Below are 16563 nucleotides of genomic sequence, written 5' to 3'. Positions count from 1 at the left end.
CAACACGCATTTCACCACAAGACAAGGCCGAGTCAAATTGATTGATCGACATTTTAATGGAACGATGAGCTGCCGCTTCCCAAGATTAACACAACCACCACCAACGCAATCACCACCCCAGCATTCCATCCCAAAAAGCGGGGAAAAGCGAGGAATGCACAAAAAATCCAGCATGAAAACATTGCCCTCCCCAACCCCGACCCGGCAAGCGTGTATTTCAGCAGACTGGAGCTTAATGGATACGAAGTTAGAAGATAGTGCATGAGATAATATCTCAGACTAAAATTTTGCTATTTTAGTGGTTGGTAGCAAAGGCAGAAATGAGAGAGAGAGGATTTGATAAGCTGAAGGATCATTTAGAGTCTCAGCTGATAAAATTTCAACTGACTTAATTGACCTTTTAAGCGGGCCACAAGTCACAGGGGATCTTATTTTTACTGCAGAAAGATATTTAACCATTTATAACTTATTAAAAAGACACATTAAACCCATATAAAATTGTTTTCAAGTAAATATTTGCTTTGAAGTCTCAATTGCTTGAAGCAAATATTAAATATTTTGGTTAAAAAAATTAAAATAGTCAAACAGTATTAAAAAATAAGAATTTTGTTTATTTTTGCGCCATATTACACTTAGTGGGGAAAAATGACCTCACCAGATGTTGGGTTCTAAGTACTTTCACCCCGATATATTTAACCCCGCATGTTTTAGCAACCTAAAATTCGTGACTTTGTTTTCTTAGGCTTAATTTTTGAGTAGCCAACAAAAATGTGAGCAGGCGAGGCCATCCTAAATGGTACTTAATTTGCACATACAACATAGAACTTCTCTTTTGTTTCGATAAGAAATCGGGGGAAAATGAAAAAGACAACAGAGACACAAATCAAAAGTCAATGGACCGTTAAAACCCGCCCTCCCACGCTCAAAAAGATACCACATGCGATAACGTCCAAATTGCAGAAGGCATCCACAAAAGATATTTCAGGAAAAGCGATTAAAATATCGCAGGAAGAAACGGGGGAAAAAGTTGGTGGGAAAAATTTTTTCATGAGAATTGTTATTACTGGAACAAAGCCGCATTCAAATTATCAATACAAGCTGAAATAGCATAACTTGAGATATAACGATACATTTGTTCCCCCCATTTTTACTAGGATACAAAATTGCACCGCGGCTTTCCTTTTCATGGATAATTTAGAATTTTCAATTTCCGCCCCTCCAACGGCTGGCAAAATTTGTGGAATTGCGTCTGGCGTAGGAAGAGGTGTGATGCTTTAATCACAACATGTAATCAAGGAACAAAGTGATACAAATCAAAAATTCAAATTCAAATTCCCCTTCCTCGCCCAGGTAAATTACGCGTGTAATAACTCTAATTACAGACCTCATTTGCCGTTTCAAGGAAAGCGTGGGGGATAATTTGCTGGATAATAAATGTTAACGGCTGGTTATTCAGATCCATATGTCTATCTTTTTCAAAACAATTTCGAGTGTAACTTAAGGTCTCAAAAAATTAGCATTTAAACCTCCGCTGAGATTTGATAGAAAGTTAAGAAATAAAGAAATCTTAGATTCTACCCCACCCTTCTGATTAGGTATTTGTATCTGATCAAAATATTAGTAGCCAACGCCCCAAAAGGGGACAGTATGAGTCAGAATATGAATATCATTAAGTCACGCTTTCACTCACAATTAAACCTTTTGAGATATGACCCCACCCTGAATTTTAAATAAACAAATGCTCAAATAATAACTGCTATTTGGGTTGCCATTTTCGGTCAAATGAATGGAATGTCCCATGAATTAAAAATAAATCTGAACTCACCCCAACATTATCAGGGTGTAAAGACCGTTTTTTTTCAATCAGAAGGTTCATTTTTTTGTTCACAATCAACATTCGTGTTTCACACGTCATTATTACATTTAATGAACTTGGCATTATAACCTAGCATAGGCTATTTCTAGTTTTCGTGATAGTTTTCTGTTTTGAATCAGTTTTTATCATTTCAATGTAACCAACCTCTTCGATATGCCCGGAGGAAAAAACGTTTAATAAAAAGAAAATCAAAAGCAAACAAAAATCTGAGAAAAATGTTAAAAAAGTAGTTCCATATAATCATCTTTGCTCAAACAAACCTATACTTTTACCAACGAACCTATGCAAGTTGAGAAATAGTGATTTTTACAGTTTTGCTAAACATTTTAACAAATACGAACATCATTAGTAATTGCAAAATTGAAAGTTTTTTTCTGCATAAAAAAACATAGCATCAAAATTTTTCGTTTAATCTAGCTTAATTTTCCTTTAGGAGGTCGTCCTGGCCTGAGTTACCACGTGATGAGATGTAATTCTCTTTAGTAATCCCTCCACACAGTTTTTATCGGAATATTTGTAGCTGGTTAATTTCAATTCAAAACTAATGATTATTAAACAAATTTTTAGATAAAAATGTACATATACTCACTGGCTAATATGAGCTCAGTGCCGTTTACACAACGTGGTTCGGTGGGGTCAGCCAGACCCGGTGCCGTTATCCGGACACAGAATGTTCTGCCGTAGAAGTTGTCAGGTCTCCTCCAGAATAGATGGACCTCACCCGGAGCAGTGTTGGCCATTGTCACATCTTCAGGCATGACTAAATAAGAATGAAACACTAATTAAAAACTACATTTGATTGTTAATTTAGCTGTTGTCAATTTAATGAGTTGCCACGCCCCTATTTCGTCCCTCGTAGTTACGTGATGAATTTCCTTTAAATATCCATAAATAAGTGCTATAAATTAGTTCATATTCAGATAGATCTCAAGGCCATATATAGCGAGTATTCATCACGTAACCATGAGGGACGAAATAGGGGCGTGACATGAGTGAAATCAAGACCTAATGGCAATTTTACGAAACTAAAAGTCGTGTCGATGCCGCAAAAAAATAATACATTTAAGAATGAACAAATTCATTTTGTTTGTACATTTGTCATTCAAACCTCGTTCGAGAGCAATTAAATAATATACATACTATCACTTTCAAGTGTACGTAATTTTTTATCCATAATTTAAACAATTAGAGTCTGTCTTTGCCTTTCAATAATATTTTCGCTTACGTGGCCCAAATTTTAGCCCAAAACTTCATAAAGTGACGATAACTATAACACTTACTGGCATCTCTGGTCTTGACTTGTATCTGGGTATAGTTCCTCTGGTTAAAGTACTTTGAAACACTGTTCAGACTGAATATCATGACGTCATAGGTCGTTCCAGGCCTCAGTCTGGAGATAGTGAGTACAGGCATCCTAATGTTATCCTCTACAAAGTAATGGTCGCCACACTGGGCACACTCGACCCGGTACCAGATGACGTCACGACCACCGTTGAACTCCGGTGGTGACCATTTAAGGACCACACTAGTAAACTCTGTTTCGAAACTGATGTCTCTGAAAGCACCAGAATATATTGGATTTTTTTTCGATTCGAAACATGTAAATCGAAACACACAACGATATGGTTAATATTAACACACTTTCAAAAATATTGTTGATTTCACTAAATTTATTTAATATAATAATTTAGAACAAATTTTTAAGTTGCACTTTGGGTTTTCGTTGCTATAGGTACAAATAGAATTTTAAAAAAATATGGAGTTTTTCCGTAATCACTAGCCCAGCCTGGTGAAAGGATCCCCCCACAAGCAAGTGAACCCGTGTAAGAAGACATCAACTGGAGCGACCCGAACTGATATTACAAATCTGACCTTGAACCCAGCCGCTGTAAACTTTTTTGAAATTAAGTTGAGCAATTCCCCACTTGTCAATTCCATAATTTACTATATCCTTAGTAACAAATTACGTCATTTTTAGGAAGACGGACTAGTTAGAATTTGCACGTGCGTGACTTAAGTTATGCATGACTGCGTACAAATAGTTATGAAGTTGATAGACATTAAAGAAGCAACGATAAATTTTTTTTAAAAGAAAACAAGGAGGCTCGGTAATGTGCGTTCGCACATGATGTTCCGACCCCCAACCACGTTTTGATTTATAGACTACCAAATGAGGAAGAGAAACAATTCTCATCTTTCAACAAACAATTAGGTGAAAAAATAATGCTGGATTAGAGAGCCGACGAGACTTGCCATTAATGAGAGTACTGGACAAGACACATATAAAAACAAATAAAAGCAAACATTAATTACGACTAAAACTCGATGACTATACCTAATAAACAAAAAATAACAGAAAGAAAAAGGAATTCGATAAAACCCGATCTAAACAAATCAACCTGTACTTTATTAGATGTTCATTGGATAAGTCAATAATGTGACTCGGTGACAAGCCTACAAAGAAGAGCAAAAAGGACCAAGTTCAAAATTACGTTCCTCTTTTTGAAAACAACCAATTTGAAATTGATTGAAACCACTTCGTATCAACTGGCGTTATTAGGACGGCTAATTTATACATCATAGGAAGCAATTGAAACCGTAATATGTCGGACGGTTGCAAAAATAACGGCAAAAACCAAACAAAATTAATTGAATTTAACAAGAACGCGGTGCAGCAATCGTTGAAACTATAGGCTATTCTTGGAGAATATTAAACATCGTAAGTCTTATCGTTTTCCAACGCCAACAGGGACTCCCCATTAGTGTGATAATGTGGAAAGGAAACAAAAAACTCATAATGGGCAAATATCCAAAATCACACTTTTCTTATAAAAATGCGTAGTACCAAAACCAAGAAACCATTAGTTGAATATAAAACTATTATAAAGATTGTAACTTGGTTTACTGGAAAGAGGATGCGAACTGTCGTTACAGAGACCAAGCTAAGAAATTGAAAGAAATTATATAAAAAAATGACAAAACTCCAAAATCCACCTTTTTTTGAAAGAAATATTTTCAGAAGCTCAAACAAACCATATTCTTTCACCTTTGAAAAAAAACAGACCAATTTGCAACTATTTAGAAATCCAGTTGTGCTTCTTGTGATTGAGACCAAATGGTGGGGCGAGAAAATCTATAATACATTAAAAGCCATTAAAAACTTTAAAATAGCAAAAGCGATTAAATGATTTGATTCGGCCACTATTGATTTTAGATGCGTCTTCCAGGAAAAGGGTCTTTGCAGAAACGATAAAAAAAGAACCACAAATATTGACCACTACCGATAACTCATGAAATTCTTATGAAAAAACATTTCTAAGCTCTTTAGACATCTGTCAAAACATATTGTTTCGATCAACAAAAAAAATGACGAGATCTGCGAAAATAGAAAGAGTTAGTTACTTGTTGACGACAAAGAAAACAAAAAAATGGGAGTAACAAATATGTTTTCTTTAAAAAAAGAATGTTTTCTTGAGAGACTTTCAAAAAATTAGTTGAGTCTTTAAAACCTTTAGTTCTAAACTGAAAACAGGAAAAATTATCATTTAAACAATCATGAAAGCAATGAAGGTCTTTGATTGTCATAAATAAGCCGAACAAAAACAAAAAGAACGACATTTAGAGGCAAAAAATACTAATAATTTTTAGGAGACCACAGATGCGCAGCCGTCAAAACTAAAGGTTAATCACTAAAGGCTCTAAACAGTTTTTTGCGCAATTTTTCAATGTCAAATGGAGCTATATGTAATATGATTAGTTGAAAAAGGAATAAATAACTACCTCAAATAAAGGAAAAAATGCAAAAATTCACCAAAGTTTTATGAATTTTTGTAGTACAAAAAGCATTTCTTCTTCACTTAAAATAAGTTTTTCGCTGTATGAAATGAGACTAAGAAACATGTGGACAGATATAAGATTAGAAAATGACAAAAATCAAAACTTCACTAACATTCTCTTAAAACAAAAATGTTCAAAGTCATAAGTGGCATTAGATAACAACGGAAGGCATTGTGAAGGCTCACCTGCAGCTCTTTAGGAAACTAACTGACTCTTTAATTAATGAAACATAGACATGGGGCTGCTAAAAGAGTGACAAATGTATCCAAAACAAAAGAAATCAATAAAAATTTAACAAAATACATAGTCAAGGCCATAAGAACTATCAGCTTATCTCTGAAGACGACCTATAATTTCATATGGCCTCTTTTTGGCGTAAATAGGATCTGTCATCGATTGGACCGTGATTTGAAATAATTCTTCCAGTAATCAACATAAGAGAACAAAACTGCGAAAAAAAATTGAAAAAGAACGCGCACTGATTTATTCCGAAAAAATATTGCTTGTAAGAATCTACGATGAGTTCAAACCTAGCCTTGATTTTTCTGAGCGTCCAACAAAAACAATTAATCATTCCATATTTTTGCTAAATAGATCAATTAGCAAACAAAATATTTCAATAAACCACAAAAAAGTAATGCATTTTGTATAATTATTGATTTATTTTTTGAAAAACCGGCATATATTTAGTTCCAGAAAATTCCTATCGGAAGCGAATGTGTAGCTATCAATTTTGGAGTTTTCAAAGATTGTGGCAGTAGATGTTAGGTCTCTACTTCTTGCAAATTTAAACGAAGTAAGAAACAAAAGCTTATTTGGAGCTTTTTTGAATTAAAATAGTCTCAAATTCGAAATATTTAGCAATATTAAACATAACTGACAGATTACCAGAAAATAACCGCAATAGCTTCGTAGATTTGCAGTCTCAAAAAAACAGTAAAAAAGAGAGACCAGAAAAATTTGGGAGCAAGTTTATTTGCTCTCAAATAAACTTCATTTAGAGTGACACACACCCATTTGACCTTATCTCTTTGATTTAAAGTAAATAAAAGTCAATTTCAAAGTGAGGAAGCCATTTTTGAGAGTGATATAAGTCAAGTGTGACCAAAAATTTAATCACGCGAATGAACAAAAAAAACTCGCTCCACTAAGAGCAAAAAATGACGTCACACACGCACTCTTGTTAAAATTGCATGAACGAATGAACAAAAAGTAGATTTGAAGTGGTTGTGACGTCATATGGTCGTAACAAAAATTGCGACGATGAAATAAAAAAAACCAAGAGAAGGCCAATAATAGCCCCAGCTATCGCTGTGCGGCTATTAACCAGATAACTCGGATAGAACAAATTGGCGAGCCGTCTCTGTCCTTAACCGTAGAACCAATAACATTGTTTTCAGAAATAATAAATTTTAGCAAACTTGACGAAAATTTGGTCAAAAGTTACGGAAAATGTGAATAAAAACAGCGGAATTTACTTTACTTTCCTCAAAAGGTTAAACCTCGATAACTCCCTGTAAAAAACGAAAATCAAAAAAATTTTTAATTCCATATTCTACGCTAGACGAGCTTTGTAATGATACCAGTCTCAACTCTCTACGATGAATATATCGATCGGCCAAAATTGTCTGAACAAAAAAAACCCATTTGAGTATATAGTTCCTCCCCCACATGTGGGTCGGAACAAAAACTAACTTAAAATGAGAGGAATAATGAAAAATCATACAGTGAGCCAATGTTGGGGTTACAAGATCTTGCAATTTATCTCTACGCAGTCAGCAAAATCGTGTAGTTTTACAATGATTTGAAGATATCGGGTCTTTCCCATTATAGACCCCCAGCTTAGTGGTCAGATAAACTATAGCTCCCCCCCATCATGGTAAGCATACCATAAGGGGTTGGGGTGGGGGCTTTAATGGGGAAGACCCAAAATATCAACCATAGAGATATATGGTCATATCATAGAGACTCGATTCCCAAATACGTGATTTATGTGGGACAGACCTTGGTGCTGATGGTGATGTAGCACAGGGCATGCTCTCTGGCTCCTGGTCCGCATTCCTGAAGTATCCCTGTCTGCACGGACACCTGGCAGCCCCTGTGACCAGAGTGTCACTGTTCTCTGGACACTCTCTGCACTCCAAAGGGTTCCCGTACTCACTCTTGTACCTGTGAGGCTCGCACGCTGAAACAAAATCAAATTTGCCCGGGTCTTCCAAGAACTTAAAAGAACTTAAATAACTTATACCTTCTACTTTTGATCAGATCTTTTCGGGTTGTGCCCCCCCCCCCCCGGTTATTGGGTGCATATTATTTGCTTTCCCCAAAACGCACGTGCCATATTTTTACACTATGATTTATGGATTGGCACAAACGGGGGGGGGGGGGGGGCACAAACGGGGGGGGGGCACAAACGGAAAAGATCCCTTTCATCATTTGTTAGCTTTTTAAACTCATTTATAACATCTGTTTTCAGCACCTTCATTGCTGTTACAATTCCTCCATTGCCAACTATTTGTTGTTATACAGCTAACTATGATTAGTAAAAAAATAGCACGAGCGGTTTGAGGGGAGAGCGATGTTGGGTATGCTTCTTCAAGATGGCCTTTTAAGCTAATCATAATGTCGTTTTCCAACTTTGGTCTATTGCAATATAAAAAAGACAGGATCTTTTCCGTTTGTGCCCCCCCCCCCCCCCAGTACGTTATGCGCCCCCAGTTGAAGAGCACGTGCCAATACATGGTAAAACATTAAGTAAAAATATGGCACGTGCGTCTGGGGGGTGCAAATAATATGCTCCCACTAAGCTGGGGGGGGGGGGGGGCACAAACAGAAAAGATCCAAAAGACATATTAACAATTAACCAAGCGAAGAAACGTTTAGAATTGAAGAATCAAACTGCAAAAGAGAACAAATTTATTCCAAATTCTGCACGTTTTGCAAAGCCCTCAAATAATGCCCGAATTGTTTTCAGATAAAGCCGAATTCCTTGAAAATAAAAAGCCGTTTGTTCAGCCCAACTTCAATTAGCTCCTTCATTAAGACAAATTCTCTTCTGTCTTAGGTCAAGTATGATTAAAACAACTTGCTCACACCCTCAAAACCCTTTTAACCCGTTTAATCCTGCACGCTGTATAAACAACAATCCCTTAAAACTAAACAGTTAAAACAAGCTTAATGTTACATTTCTTTTGTTCACAATTTACTCTTGAAAACAATCCCACAAATGTACTTTTTCAACCCGCAACATGATCAGCCTGATTTTTCACTTGAGTTAATCTTCAGTTTGGAGATGACTTCTAGTCAATAACCCTGTATTGCACGTGACATTGCACATTATTTCACGTCAACACACAGATCAATCACGTTTTCCACGTTAATTAGCAGGTGACCAATTGTCAACAACTGGGATAGATAGGGGTGAATAAACAACGGGAACACACAAGTACAGTTCGCATTTTTTTTCAACCATAATACTAATAATTTTTAATTTTGACACAAATATTGGATCTATTCTGTTTTGGCCCCCCCACCTTAGTGAGCTTATATTTTTTACGCCCCCAGGAGCACGTGCTATTTTCGTACATAGTAACGTGCTATATAACAACATATAATTTGTTACTGGGGGCGTAAAAACACTGGGGGGGGGGGGGCAAAACAATAGATCCCAAATATTTATCAAAGAAGTCACAATTTTCAATTTTGTGTTCGTAAAAAAAGGCTTTTTACCAGTATGCATGAATCTTAATTGTATAAATTGCATCTTCACCGATGGTCGAGTTGAGAAAAATTGTTGCTTAATATTTTAAGTTTTATTATCTCAGGCGCCTGGAAATTCCCATAATTTAAACTGTACAACGCCCCGGTTTGTCATTTATCCAGGAACATATTTTTGCACATTTGGGCAAAAAGTAATAGGGAGAAATTGAACAGAATGGCTGAAAGAAGTGGTTTTAAAGGCGGTCGGATATGGCTGGTTGATGCAATTCTAGCTGTGCCGTGACTATAGAAGCCGTTTTCAAGCATCATAAATCGCCACTAACGCAGTACTATAACTTTTCAACTTCAACTTAGCGCCTTTTTCCTCACTTTTTTGTTATGTTTTCTCTTGTTAGGTTGCTCTGCTTACAAAATTGTTCGCGTGAACTTCATTTTAGAAGAACAGATGCTAATTCACAAGGGATGCATAAAACCCAGAGACATGGAAATTAAACATTTATCCCCCAGATTTACAGCCTCGTATTTTGCTGTAGAAACTACATCATTCGACCAACACTTGCCCTCTCAACCCAAAAATACTCCACTCTAAGGGAGGGCAGACGCGGAGGCAGGGGAGGGGGTGGTGGGGGATAGATAACAGATATTACAGAAGTATATTTAAATTTGGGTCCAGATTTTTGTCAAATTCACCCTTGCAAGAACTCCTTTGCTCCTAACTTTTGGGCCATACTTTTTATAGTCCAGAGATGTAAGTATTAATTTTGAGGCTTAACTGAATCTTTCATTCTCCTTTTGAGCCCAATTTCAACTTGGGTCCCTTATGGTGACCAAATTTTAAATAACCCTCCCCGCCCCACACCCTCATTTTACCCCCTTCTCGGATGCGAGCTTAAATCAGGCTTAAATTGCTTTGACAACTTTAAACTTTGAGTTATGCCGCCTATAAATTTTTTTATTTCTTTCCCACTAATCTTAATATTCCGCTCATTTCCTTCAGGAAGTTTATATGAGCCCAGGGCTAACATTGCCATAAACAAATGAACTCGTTTTTCATTTAAAAAATGTAAATTCATAGAAACGATACAAAATTATAGAAGACATGAGTTTTTTTTACATCCGGGTCATAAAAATATTCGGTTCTATCCCATCATAGCCCCTCATTTTATATTATAGTACGTATATGCACAGTAAACAGGATAGGGTGTCGATATAATGAGAAAAATCCAACGGTTATCAAAATTTATCTTTACATAGAAGACATTTTCAAATTGAGAAATTTTCTAATAGAAGACATTTTCAAATTGAGAAATTTTCTAATATGCTGACCGTAATTACTACACAATTCAGTTTAGTGAGCGTGCAACAGGAAATTTCAAGTCATTTACAGCTTTATTTATCAAACAGAAACAGTCAAAGAACAGGTTGCGTTAAATTTAAACGGTCCATTGATTGCGAGCTCTCTGAATTATTAACTAACTCCAAAATTACACAATCACGTACAAAGCAAAGGAAGCACACCACAGCCTGGGAAGTTAGTGAGCCTAGTAAAAATTAAAAATTTAAATATTTAAAACCTTTACAAGTACAAAAATGCTGTCAAAAATAAACAACTTGTTTACATCTGTGATGTTGACAGTTTGAGTTTTTTTCACGCTGTGGTGCTCAAGTGCGGTGGGGGCTTTGTCGACCGCAAAGTCGTCTTTTTAGCCAATTTTTTAGTAATTCGTTCCAGGTTCTTTTTGTGAACTATAAACCGGAGAATCGCAAACACAAGAGCGAAAAACGTAAATCCAAATCCGATCCAGGCAATGTTATGCGAGTATCCGTATCTTTGGTACCGAATATTTCGTCTGATGTACCAGAAACAAATCGTAGTCCCCAACATCGATGAGAAAAACATCATCAACGAACACCACAAAGACGATATCATCAGGAACAAACCCATTGTGTAATTAGCGCTTCTGAGAAGCAATTGAAACGAAAAAATTATGTACACCAAGACCCCGGCGAGAACTGATAGAATCAGACAAATCGAACCGAAAACCAGCTCATAGTCACGAACTGGTAAATGGTAATAAGCGTTGCCGAAGGCTTTAACTTCCCACAAACCCATCGATTGAAACAGGGTTTCGTAAGTCGGGAACCACTCGTATTCTCGGATGTTGCGAATCCGTTCGAAGTAGGGACTGTTTCCGGCGTCGACATCCCGAATCCAGGCCGACGTGCAAAGTCCAATCAACACATGGATAATTGCGATGAATGTAAAAATAAACGTAATTGCCGTAACGACATTTTGAAAAACCGACGATGCCATTTTTTAACAACAATTTAAAAAGAAAGAAAGAAGTAAGAATTTAGAATAACTAAAACACGTTTAAGTTTTGTTTGTTAACGAAAAGTCTATCAACCACGCACAGACCAAAACTTGTTAATCTAAAAACGCACGTTTACGTAAGTTAACAAGACTAACTTTGGTTAGAACGTGGCTCAATTAAAGTCGAAAAATGAATTCTTGCCGGCTCAGAAATGACTAATGCTCGAATACAGGTATATATTTAGCCAGAATATCCAAGCTGGTTAGTAGAAATAAAGTGAGATGGTATTCAATTCTGAATTAGTTAAAGTAGTAACACGCAGTTGTTTTACATATTGTTGTTGGTAAGAGTTTGCAGCCGATCAATTTAAAGAGCGGAGGAGTACTTCTACACTGATCTAAAATTTGAAAAAGTACATGTCGCCTTGCTGTTAAAAATTTTTACGAGCGATTTTAAAACAATAACCTACAACTCCTATTAAAAAATTGACCATAAATAACATCAGCTGGGATTCGTAAAGTATGTCCTAAAAGTTAAGTTTGGTCGCAACAATACGGAGAAAATTGACACGGAAAAAATGTAGCTCTCACGGAAAAAATGTATACTTACTTAATGTAAAGATATCAGGTCTATTGTCCGAAATACGTAATCAAGTAAAAATTTTGTGTTAACTAGAACGATACTCTAAAAAATTTTCTGAAATTAGAAAATGCAATAGTTGAGAGCTCTAAAGACGCAAAAATGGGGATATAGATTACAGCTATGCATTTAGATTTACCCGATCATAGAATTACAACCCCCTTCTAAAATTTTCGAAACAATTCACCCTAAAATTTATTGCGAAATTTTTGGGTTTGCTTAGAACGCTAAATATAAAACTTCACGGCACTAAAGTTGTGATAAATTTGAAGACTACCAAAAAGCCTATTGTTTTCAACATCAAAGTAAAACATAAGTGTGTCATCTTGGGTATTCAAGTCTTTAATCTGAAAAATTTGAATTTTATTCAGAAAAAAAAGCAATAATTTTTTAAAAAAGAATGGATAAAAATAATCATTGATATTTCCTTTAGAAAATTCGGACATGCTTTTTTAAAATTGCTGGAATCCCAGAACCTTTTTCTGAGCTCAAGATTAGCATAAACAAGAAACTCCGCTCCTCTTAAACACAAATCTATATCGAATTTCAAGCGTTCTGCTTGCAATTTTTCCCAATGTGAAAGCTACCAAATTGTTTTGTATACAATGTTCAAAAAATCGAAAATTATTCAAAATTGCTGCGGCATCCAACAAGACAACCTATGGCGCAGCTTCATTTTTTTGGCGATAGCTCCCAGGAATCAAACCTTAATCAAATCTCTACTTTTTATTCCTAAATTTTCGATGGAATTTTCAGCTTATTATCTAATAGGGCAAAAACTATTCCGTTAAAACTAGATAGTAAGAGATATTAGAGTTTTCAGTTTTGAAGCAATTTGAAATAGTTAGTGCTAAAACCGTCGAATATTAAACTATAAAACGAAGAATTAAGTAATTTTACAGCTGCAGTGATTTTGTTAAAAATTAATGCGTCATTATATAAGACCAATAAAAAAATTCAGTCCCTTTGACTGGTACCATCTTGCCTAACAATTGGAAACGTTAACTCCGCGCACGTTTCCATGCGCGGAAAAAAATTCTTTAGTCATTAAACTAAAGAATTGTTTTCTCGAGCTAAAAAAATCCTCTCCCTTACAATTAATACCAATTTTTCTGATAAAACTTTTCCATACTTCCATTTGTTCTACAAAATTATAGAGAACTCTGTGAGTTGGAACATTTGTAGTGGAACAATTTGGAAACAGATTGACGTGTTAACAACAAAACAGCATCACTGATAGGCTATTCAAACCAAAAAAAATATAGGACAATGTTCACTCTGAAAGTTGAGAAACAGTGCTGTTTTTATAGTTCATTTTTCGATAATTTTTTTCCAAGTTTTCATTTAGAAGATACTTTTAATGAGTAATATGAAAACAAATATCCAAAAAATATTGTATCCTCAATCTTCCAGAAAAAAAAACTGACGAGGAGTTTTGCGAGGAAGGTTTGAAATGAAGAGTTTCAATAAGTAAGCGAGCACCAGAAAACAGTATACTGCTTTAAGGACAAGATATTCACTTATGCCCGTTTGCAGGAAAAAAAAATATTGCATAAAAATTCATCAAACTTTGAAATGTGGAAAAAAATTCACAAAAGAAACGTAGATAATAAATAAATAATGGACAAAGAGAACGCGAAAGCCATCGTGTTATAAATAGAGTTGCTATAGGAAGAGGTGAAGATATCGCAGCGTTTTGATAGAATTCGAAAAAAAAATATTTCAACTCCAGATCTGGTGAAAAAGTAATTAAAATCAAAATGGGTACTTAAAATGCAGATGTTGCTTAACAAAAAAAACTTAGTGGGTAGATTCTTAGGGTAGCGTCCAATGACGACGACGTCAAAGAAAATCTAATACCAAAACGTAAAAAAAATCAACAGGCAAAATTCTAGAAGCTGCTAAACGTTCAGGCCAGTTAAAGTTTTCACAGTAAATGTCCATTTGAAAAACCCTGATAGCTGACGCTAAATTAAAATCCGTAGGCTCTTATGGGCCTGTGATTTTCATAAGAAAGTTGCTTGACAAACGGTTAATTCAATAAGTAAAAAGTGCCTGCCGTCCATATTAGCAAAATAGTTACATTATACCTTATTTTTACATTTTACATTATAGTTTTCGGCTTAGTTTGAGTCAAAATACGTAATTACGTAATTTTTTTTCCGGTCTTCAATGTCAAACTGTCATTTTTTCGCATAATTTGTTTCAAATTAAATGAAAAACTTGTTGTATTGAACTCAAGCTTATTGTACTGATCCGGGATGCGGACAATTTTCGAAATTTATGCAAGAAATGCTCTGATACGCGCTTAATTTTGCCAAAATTCACCTCACAACCGTACATAATATGGCACTAAATCATGTAAAAATGCGCTGAATTGGACAAAACAGAATAAATTTTTAGCAGTATCAATTCATCCAGAGACGATCACGAAAACATCATTGAAGTCATAAAAGTTTTGCATCTGTAGTTAAGCTCGCGAAGTTTAAAATATACTTGCATATTTTTTCAACCGTACCCTTGTGATAAAACAATAATCTCGTTTGTTCATTCAAACAAAAAATAAAAAGTGGTCAAGCGTTCTTAACCTCAGCTTTTATATGATTTAATTATAACCAAATAAACATTATTATACAGTTCGTGAGTTATAAAAATGCTTCTCATCTTAACGTGATTTAGCATTTGTGGCCGTATTATAACGTCTTACGAACTTTCCAATAAGGACTTAATGAATGCTTTATGATAATGTACGTCCAATTACTTTCAATGAACTCTCGTTTTCAATTTATATTTTTGATATCGAGGTGAAACAGTGCGAAAAAAATTAGTCTGAGAATAACCGAAGATTAGTTTTATTTGAAAAATTTATTTTAATTCAGACAAGTTCGATAGTCGTCGCCTGTTGAGAGATGATTGAAGGGTATTCGTGTAATTTTGCTAATTGCGTGGGTCATTAATTTCATTGTCTAACTCAATAATTGCTTTAGCTAGACTCACCAGGTATAGAATCATTTCTCTTCATTTCATTGAAAGGGCTTGCGTTTCTTTGAAAACGATATGAGCCAAAGTTGGTCAAAATATGACCTTTCAGATAATTCGGACCAGAGGTAATAGCGGCATTCATCATCTTATTTGAGCAATGTTGATCAACTCGTCTCACAACTTTTCAAGTTACCAAGATTTTCGCTTTAAAAAAGACCTAGATTTGCTATTCCAGTCCAATAAAACTGAATATTTTGAGATATTAGGTTATAGTTGACAATTAACTTGCTTCACATAAGTATGGTTATCAATACAACAAATGAACAGTTTATGAATCACATTTCATCAGTCGATTTTTCCACACGTGAGATGTTTGTTTTTGTTTTTTTTTGGTCGGGTAAGAATAAAAACTCGTGCTTGAAGGAATTAACATATCTTGTTTTCCATACTGGCTTAAAGCTGAAATGGAAGCAAATGTTCAGCAGTTTTGAAACGTTCGCTTACATTAGAACTTTATAGTACACACTATAATCCGATACGCATAATGAAACTTAGCATATTTGAAAGCAAATTACTTAAGTTAAGGGAAAACAAAATCGACTTACGATGACAAGCAGTTCCATTCTGATTCGCATGGAATCCAGGGTTGCAAAGACACGTTGAGAACGAATCCGTCCATTGTCCAAAACTGGCACAGTGCTGGGTACTCTGCAACTGATGCACGTCCGGATCCGGACTGGAGTTCATCACACATCGTCCAAAAACTGGAACCGGCTCCGCTGGAGCTCGAGGCGCATACGTCAAGGGGTAGTAGGCCAGGTTTCTCACTTCAGATGGGCAGAAAGTGGAGTAGACCTGGATCTCGCTGATTCGGATGCAGAGTCCGGCGTCTGAGAAGCGGAGGCGGAATGCAGCTACGTCCAAACTGACAGGAATCACGGCGGAATATGGTGGAAAAGGTGGACGGACTGAGCGGACTGATCCGCGGTGGGCTTGACTGATTTGAACGTCAAAGGAAACTTGTTTCCCAGTTAGGAGAACCTCGCCTCTTAGTTTGTCTTCATTGCAATCTGATGCCTGCGACTCACACCAGACGATAAAGCTAAAAAAAATATTTTTACTTCAAAAATCTGACATTTCAAAATAGAGGTTTAACATACAAACACACAAAAATTCTAATCTATTCTGTTTCGC

General features: G+C 35.7%; 1 protein-coding gene across 2 annotated transcripts in view; it reads right to left on the bottom strand.

The window, feature by feature from the left end:
* LOC142340544 (ephrin type-A receptor 4-B-like) overlaps nt 1–16563 on the bottom strand; it is a 56204-nt gene that overhangs the window by 15176 nt on the left and 24465 nt on the right. For both annotated transcript variants that reach the window (XM_075391169.1, XM_075391168.1), the window contains exons 4-7: nt 15975–16471; nt 7718–7898; nt 3157–3431; nt 2466–2636 (exon numbers count right to left, since the gene is read on the bottom strand). In XM_075391169.1, the coding sequence (XP_075247284.1) occupies nt 2466–2636; nt 3157–3431; nt 7718–7898; nt 15975–16471 (1124 nt within the window). The remainder of the gene's footprint in view (nt 1–2465; nt 2637–3156; nt 3432–7717; nt 7899–15974; nt 16472–16563) is intronic.

Source organism: Convolutriloba macropyga, chromosome 6 (genome assembly GCF_964194025.1).
Source record: "Convolutriloba macropyga chromosome 6, txConMacr16.3, whole genome shotgun sequence".
In the NCBI taxonomy this organism is placed as follows: Eukaryota; Metazoa; Xenacoelomorpha; order Acoela; family Convolutidae; genus Convolutriloba; species Convolutriloba macropyga.
The sequence above is the reverse complement of the archived record's forward strand: the minus strand, read 5'-3'. Positions and strand labels throughout refer to the sequence as shown.